General features: G+C 37.8%; 1 protein-coding gene across 1 annotated transcript; it reads right to left on the reverse strand.

Moving 5' to 3' along the window:
• Positions 1-4,447: 4,447 nt before the first annotated feature.
• On the reverse strand, positions 4,448-8,347 carry adi1 (acireductone dioxygenase 1). The gene is made up of 4 exons (XM_066715761.1): positions 8,060-8,347; positions 7,425-7,544; positions 6,069-6,248; positions 4,448-4,823 (listed from the first exon to the last, which is right to left on the reverse strand). Exons 1-4 carry the CDS (start codon positions 8,174-8,176, stop codon positions 4,707-4,709), a joined length of 534 nt encoding a protein of 177 aa, XP_066571858.1. The 5' UTR covers positions 8,177-8,347; the 3' UTR covers positions 4,448-4,706.
• Between the last annotated feature and the right edge of the window lie 296 nt (positions 8,348-8,643).

Genomic DNA, 8,643 nt, shown 5'->3' on the forward strand with positions numbered 1-8,643 from the left:
CTTCAGATTTATGAAATCTATATTTTGAAATGCGACTTGTGGCCAGTTTTTGTTGTCCAGTAAGGTTTTGTGTAGACGCAAGGTGCTGCAATTATTACAAATTATAATCAAAACAGGCTGACATAATGTTATCAATTTGAAGATTATTTTATTTTTTTAATTGAAAGATGTTTAGTATATTTGACATGTTTTCAAATTGGGTAGTTACAAAATACCCAATATCAGCTTTCACTTTTTATGAAATAAACTTGTATGCCTTTAACAAGTGCAGAAACCCAAATATGTTGTCATTTAAAGAATAACAGCCCACCTAAATGTCAAAAGCTACGAGGATATTCACATAATGTCTTCTCAGTTTTTAGTATTCGTGTGGGGACAACAATTAAGCTTTTTAAGAAATTGAAATGGAGATCTAGAATAAATTCATATAGTAAAGACAAAATGTCAATTTTTAGTTTTCTGTGGCTTTGAATTCCTAGTTTTTAAAAGTAATTAAATGTGTTAATTCCGCCTAGACAGGCTGGTCAGGGACATTGCCTAGGTAAACAAGTAGGCAAGTATGTGTTATTTCCTTTAGGTTTAACTACCATATAGACATTTTAATCTCACTTTTGTGGAGAAACGTGAATAAATTATACCCTTTGTTGTAAAATAAAATATTGCTTAATTAATCAGAGAATTGCAAATCATTCCTGCTAAGGGCTCCTTAGGAATAGTCCACGGTGTCCTTAGGACAACCTGGAAAGTTTCCACTTATGATTGTTGATTTTTACACAATAATAATCTCAAACAGTGGCCCATTTTGCTGCATTCATGCTGTTTTTGTGTCCACTTTAAATGTTTCATCATAATCGCGTACTTTATATATGAATTATATATTTCCCTTTACTTTTGAAGCTAAAATTGAAAGAGTGTATTTCTGCCAAAAGCAACCAGAGGGCAATGTAATATAAGGAACAGGAGCATTTATTCAGAGCACATTATAGATCCCAGCATATTAACTAAAATCAATGAATATGTATGAAGGGTACTCCAAAACTCGAATTACAGATCAATCTTAGGCTCTACGCATTGCAGAAATAAACACATTCTATATGTTTCTATAATGTTTCACAATGTATTAATAAAAATATAAACTAATAAAAGGGTAGGATGCTTTATTAGTATTTGAGCAGTACTGTTTTAATCTTACAATAGGGAGCTCTTCTGAAATAGGATCAGCGTCGTACTGGTAACCCAACACCGGGAGTCTGCAGGGTACCGGAGCTGATCTGACATTTGTTTCTCTTGCAGAACAGTGAGCCGCACACCTGGTCTCAGACGCCGGGGAAAGCACTGACCTGCTTCTTCAGCACTGACTGAAACCTAATTAAAGCCCCTTGGTCTGAGCCTTCCTTTGAAATATTTATTACCAGTGCATGGAGAGTGCCACAGTTTATGAATTATTTTCTAGCTGAATTTGTCTTATTTAATCACTTAAAGGTTGGGAATTCCCCTCGGTTGGACTTTTAATAATAGTAATAATAATATGGATACAAACCATATATATTTTTTAAAAGCAACTAATTATAGTGTTTCTAAAACTACAACTTTGACATCCTTCAGATTTGTTCAGTCTGGATGCTCAGCAATCTCATTAGTACTGGACATACAGAAATATGATCCAAATCAGAACTCATTTAATAAGCTACTATGGTCTATAGTGGCATTTTAGAAATTAACCAACATCCTTTCTACTCATCCTCATGAAATTAAAATGATCATTCAAAATGTATCTAGACTGAAATCCTGCAGCATTAACCTAACAAAATGCCCCTTTTAATACTCACCTGTTGTTTGTAACATGATTTACTACAATATTTGCACATGATGGAATTTCATACTCCATTAATGTGAAAGTGCTAATTGATAAGCGACTGGGCTTGCCATTAATTTGAGGCCACCATACAACCGCAGCGCTCAGCCATTTTTGGTGTTGACTCGCATTGCATCACGCTGAAATCCCCCCAAAAACGGACACAGATAAGTCTCCACCCTATTCCTTATCTCTCGTCATTCTGGCTAGAAGGGCACCCCCTGTGAGAAGTCTATAATGTGTTCAGTCTGGCAGGGAGAATATGTGCTTAGACTAACCTCTGCTGGGAAAATATGGCGGTGCACAAGGTGACAATAAGACTCAAGTACTCGAAGGATTGTGATTTTAAAGTGCATCAGTACCTTCCAGTCTCCCTGCAGCAAAACCTGAAGATGCCCTGCTTACATACACCAAGCTCATGTCATAGTATACACAAGTATCACATTAAATTCTGTGCAATATTTTGATGTGGTGGTGTAGCTGTTTTTTTGTACTACTTTCTTGTATTTCTGTTGGCATTTGTGCATCTTCTAATATTAATCACAATACTTCTCTATGCAACTAAGCAAAAACCAAACAGATTTTGGAAGAAAAAACTTTATTGAAGTGGCAGATGAAGAGTCATTCAAGACAGAGCAGCCTCCAATCACAATACTGACATGATTAATTACAATAGTGCTGTAAAAAAAAAAAAAATACATGTCAAAAGCTAATTTTCTGTTCTAGTGTCTTGTGCTGTATATGAATTATCACATAACTAAAATCACTCAAATGGAAACGGGTAATACCCACGAACAAAGAGTTGAAAAGTTGGCATGTGTAAGACGATGCTTTGGCTACGTTATCTATAAATAAATCAACCAAAATTCGACCTGAACCAGAAGAGACTTTATGGTTCACCTACCACTGTACACTTTTAAAGGCAAAATTACTGAATAAAAAATGTTGAAAATATTGCAAATTCTAGCTTTGTGCAAGATCTACACTGCTTCTGTTGCAATTATGTTCTCATTCATTTGACATTACCAAATGGAAACACTGCAGATCAAAAGTGATTCAATTTTCTTGCAAAGTCAGTGTAGTGTTATAACTTTGAAGTTACACCTGAAAATGTATTTAGTTTGCATACAGTGAGGGAAAAAAGTATTTGATCCCCTGCTGATTTTGTACGTTTTCCCACTGACAAAGAAATGATCAGTCTATAATTTTAATGGTAGGTGTATTTTAACAGTGAGAGACAGAATAACAACAAAAAAATCCAGAAAAACGCATTTCAAAAAAGTTATAAATTGATTTGCATGTTAATGAGGGAAATAAGTATTTGATCCCCTATCAATCAGCAAGATTTCTGGCTCCCAGGTGTCTTTTATACAGGTAACGAGCTGAGATTAGGAGCACTCTCTTAAAGGGAGTGCTCCTAATCTCAGCTCGTTACCTGTATAAAAGACACCTGTCCACAGAAGCAATCAATCAATCAGATTCCAAACTCTCCACCATGGCCAAGACCAAAGAGCTGTCCAAGGATGTCAGGGACAAGATTGTAGACCTACACAAGGCTGGAATGGGCTACAAGACCATCGCCAAGCAGCTTGGTGAGAAGGTGACAACAGTTGGTGCGATTATTCGCAAATGGAAGAAACACAAAATAACTGTCAGTCTCCCTCGGTCTGGGGCTCCATGCAAGATCTCACCTCGTGGAGTTTCAATGATCATGAGAACGGTGAGGAATCAGCCCAGAACTACACGGGAGGATCTTGTTAATGATCTCAAGGCAGCTGGGACCATAGTCACCAAGAAAACAATTGGTAACACACTACGCCGTGAAGGACTGAAATCCTGCAGCGCCCGCAAGGCCCCCCTGCTCAAGAAAGCACATGTACAGGCCCGTCTGAAGTTTGCCAATGAACATCTGAATGATTCAGAGGAGAACTGGGTGAAAGTGTTGTGGTCAGATGAGACCAAAATCAAGCTCTTTGGCATCAACTCAACTCGCCGTGTTTGGAGGAGGAGGAGGAATGACCCCAAGAACACCATCCCCACCGTCAAACATGGAGGTGGAAACATTATGCTTTGGGGGTGTTTTTCTGCTAAGGGGACAGGACAACTGCACCGCATCAAAGGGACGATGGACGGGGCCATGTACCGTCAAATCTTGGGTGAGAACCTCCTTCCCTCAGCCAGGGCATTGAAAATGGGTCGTGGATGGATATTCCAGCATGACAATGACCCAAAACACACAGCCAAGGCAACAAAGGAGTGGCTCAAGAAGAAGCACATTAAGGTCCTGGAGTGGCCTAGCCAGTCTCCAGACCTTAATCCCATAGAAAATCTGCATCAGCCTCAAAACCTTAATGACTTGGAGAGGATCTGCAAAGAGGAGTGAGACAAAAACCTTCCTGAGATGTGTGCAAACCTGGTGGCCAACTACAAGAAACATCTGACCTCTGTGATTGCCAACAAGGGTTTTGCCACCAAGTACTAAGTCCAAGGGGTCAAATACTTATATCAATTTGTAACTTTTTTGAAATGCGTTTTTTCTGGATTTTTTTGTTGTTATTCTGTCTCTCACTGTTAAAATACACCTACCATTAAAATGATAGACTGATCATTTCTTTGTCAGTGGGCAAACGTACAAAATCAGCAGGGGATCAAATACTTTTTTCCCTCACTGTATAATCTGCTGACTTTTCTAGGCACTTGTGATTCTCTTGGAACGTATGCAATGTCAATGTTCTCACAAGGTAATCCTTTTTTTATTTAATCTAGACACCATAAAGTGAAGCCTGTTACACTTTCACCTTCACTTCCCAGACAAAGTCTCATTCCACACTGCAGTCAGACTGAAGCCCTTTCAGGCACTTTTGAGGAAATTCTCATACTGCTTGCGAGCATCAAACTCATCAGCCGGGCGGTTGTATGCCTTCCACACTGGCTCCCCGACGAACAGTCTCATTGCTTTTGTGTAGTTCTGGGGGAGAGAGGAGCAAAAACACAGGTAATCCCTTTTTCACTCCTCAATACAGAAATAAACATTGTATGACATTTTAAAAAACAAGGCAATATGCAAAATCTTCTGCAGGCCCTAATACATGTAAACCACAAATGTTAGCATTACAAAATGATAATAAAATCAAGTGAGATCTTGCATAATACAGTGTGTTTTCCATTTCTTATGGATGTTGATGACTCCAACACTGCTGTAATAAGACTGATTAGGTGTTAAACATGAATTTCCATAGATCCAATTCTACTTAATTTGATGTATTTTGTTCTTGTTCTTGTCTTTACAATCATAGAGCATGTTGTTTTAAAACACGTTACATTTATGGTGACAACAGCATTCATCTAGAAGACAGACAACCTTTAAAAACATATATTTTTAAATCTTAGTGTTTCTAAAATACTGACATGTTTATAAATGCTTAATGTAATAGACCAGCCCATTCTTTCTTTACAGCACTGGGAAAACAATATAACATGTAGACTAATGTTATTCATTGTGAAGCTTTTAAAACTGTCAATGATCCCTTTATGTATTTCAAGCAGGTAGTGTTTCACTGTTATATAATATATTTCACTGTAGCCAACAAAACAAACAAGGGGGGAAATTTTACCTTTATGTATTGATTTGATACCTTTCTGTCATTGATAATATAAAAAATACAGAAAAAGAAGAAAACTGGTCCTGTTTTAAATATAATTACAGAATGGCAACACATTTATAAATATGTAGTTATAAAGGATATAAAGTTTAGCTTTAATATACAGTTAGGTCCATAAATATTTGGACAGTGACACAATTGTCATCATTTTGGCCAAGTCAATCACCTGACCTAAATCCAATTGAGCAGCATTTCACTTGCTGAAGGCAAAACACATCAAGAACAAGCAGGAACTAAAGACAGCTGCAGTGCAGGCCTGGCAGAGCAACACCAGGGAAGAAAGATGAAAGTCTACACTTGGTCTTGCACGTGGTTTCCTTTCAAATCCATTGTGGTGGCGTAAGGAGCCAAAATCATTCAAATTTTGTCACTGTCCAAATATTTATGGATCTAACTATCTACATGAATGACATAAGTTAGGTTAAACTACTTTTCCAACTTCCTATATGGACAATTTAAAGAGCTCTTTACAAGAGTTGTGCTTCCCTACTATACAAAAACTGTCCAGGCAATCCTCTATTGAAAAAAAAAAAAAAAAAGTATACACTCACATTTTCATCCATTGTAAATCTGTGATAAATCCCAGCCGGCAGTGTAATCATGTCTCCCTTCTTCATGGCAATCCTGATCCACCGATCTTCCTTGTCTCTTACATCAAAGTAAGCGGTTCCGTCCAATATGTATCGGATTTCGTCATCCAAATGGAGATGCTCCTCAAAAAAGGTCTTTAGCTGAGGAAAACAACAGAACTGTTCTATAGCGCTCCAAAGAAATGCAGAACAATACCATGAGGCTCTTACGTTTCCTGCACATATATAACACATAATGAATGCAATTATATCATCACTGTGGCAGTTTTAACCCATGTCTTGCACTGAAACAGACTGGAAGAGCTTCCTTTTGACTGGAAGAATGGCTTCAAGTCAGATTTGGCTTTTTGTACTCTCCACTAGTTTCCCCAAAAGGTAGCATTGCCTGCACCCCTCTTTAATATCTACACACTCCCCCTACTAAATACGATGAGCTAGCCATCTAGATTGTCATACTGATGCCAATGACACCCTGGTCAAATGCATCAATCAACTCCTAGACCAATCATGAAATAGAGTTGTCTGCCGGCTTTATCTATATTGAATGGCAGCACGTCAGGAGCAGAAGTCTCAGAATTTCATGTAACGTCTGGAAATTATTCTTTAGTAGGTTGAAAACCTCAGCTACATAGACTAGTTTAGGGTTTATCAAGGCTTTTTGATACAGGAGACACAAATGGAAATTGGGCTTCAAGGCATTCAAGACAGAAAACAAGAGACACTTCTTCACACAGAGAGGCGTCACAATCTGAACAAACTCCCCAGCAATGTGGCTGAAGCTGAAAATTTGGGAACATTTAAAAATAGACTGGATAGGATCCTTGGATCACTTAGTCATCACAAACGAGCACAATGGGTCAAATGGCCTCCTCTCGTTTGTAAACTTTCTTATGTAAAATATTGTATTAAAGCAATTATAAAACGTTTAATATTGCAAAAACTAGAAAGGGACAACCAAAGTTTGGAAAAGAGCAATGTAGTTATTGTCTACTTTTCCTTCCAAACACATTTTTGAATTTTAATCTAGTAACACAAAACAAATGCATATTTTACAAGGGAGCAAAGTTTTGACCAGGTGATTCCTTCCCTTTCCGTTTCAATAGCACTCAACTTTCAAAGACTCCTCCATTAAAGAAAATCTCGTCACAATTATTCAAGAATAATCCAGTAGCAGTCGTGTTTTTCTGCCATCAGTTTTACTTTCCATTCCCTTCAGAGGTCAGGGGATGGAACGCCAGCACTACAAATAGTACAACCCAAAGGAAACAGATCCATGCCTGGGGTGTGCCAAAGGGTTTATGACACTGCGCGAGATACCTTTTCTTCATAATTGGGAAGTTTATCCTTGTGTATTGTAATAATGTCCATGTAGGAATACCCCCTCTCATCACGGATCTTTTGCAGTTCTGGGTCATTCTCATGTTTGTCAGCATTTAACTGTGGGGAGAAAACGCTGTTCAGATTCATCAAGGACAAGAATTTGGGCTCCTAAATTGTAATACAGCAGCCTAACCTCCTGGGCTGCTCTGATCTCCTGCTATTATGCACTCCCTTATGGTCCTGCTGACTTATGTATTGTTATGTTGGCACTTTCTTTTTACTGCAATTTCTCCTATGCCTACCCCACCCTTTTAGTATACCCAGGACTTAAAAAGTGCAGCCATAATAGTTAACTCATTAAACTAGTATATAGTTTATACTATGTTGTAGTGGTTTGTGTGTTGTTTTTAACTGTACTTTAAATAGTTTCAGACTTCTCATGAAAAGTTGCAGAGTCCTCTGGTATTTCACATTGAACTGTATAATAAAATGTGATTGGTTCTGTAGTTCAGCAGGTTGCCATAACACAATCAAATACAGACTATCCAACATCCTTCATATAATGAAATGTGAAGTTTAGCCAACACCACCCAGCTATCATCTAATGCTAGACTGTGGCCAGATATTCCTACCTTCCAGTAGAAAACCCCTAGTCTGTTCAAGTCCTCCAAAGACACCGGCTGATTTGGAGTTAGTTTGTGCGGTTTTCTCTGATCTTCAGGCGAATCGTCAATATACCAAGCCTCCATTATATAGACCAGTGGGTTGTACAATAATAGCACTGTAATGTTTAAAGAAAAGAAAAGAAAAGTGTCTAGAGGTATACCGTTCAAGTCCGTGATTTCTGCACGTTAAATGTTGAAACGGCCATGCATGCAAGTAACTAGTCGTGTTGAGCATATATCCTGCATCGGGTAATACATCCGGGTAACACTACTTTACACCGGTGTCACAGTAATGAACATTTACCACCAGATGGGATCAACGGGCCATCTTACACACATCACTTATTATTGCAATGTAAAACAATACAGAGTGATGATAACAAGAAGCGCCAGGGGTCTATTGCAAATTAAAAAAAGTGGATTATAAAAAACATTGAAAAGTATTTTTATTACTAAATTTGCATGTATGTATGTGGAATTTTGCCAATATAATGAGAACATGAATTAAGTAATAAGTATTGTATATTATTTTATTCTAGATTATTTATTAC

The sequence above is a fragment of the Amia ocellicauda genome, chromosome 1 (genome assembly GCF_036373705.1).
Source record: "Amia ocellicauda isolate fAmiCal2 chromosome 1, fAmiCal2.hap1, whole genome shotgun sequence".
Classification (NCBI taxonomy): domain Eukaryota; kingdom Metazoa; phylum Chordata; class Actinopteri; order Amiiformes; family Amiidae; genus Amia; species Amia ocellicauda.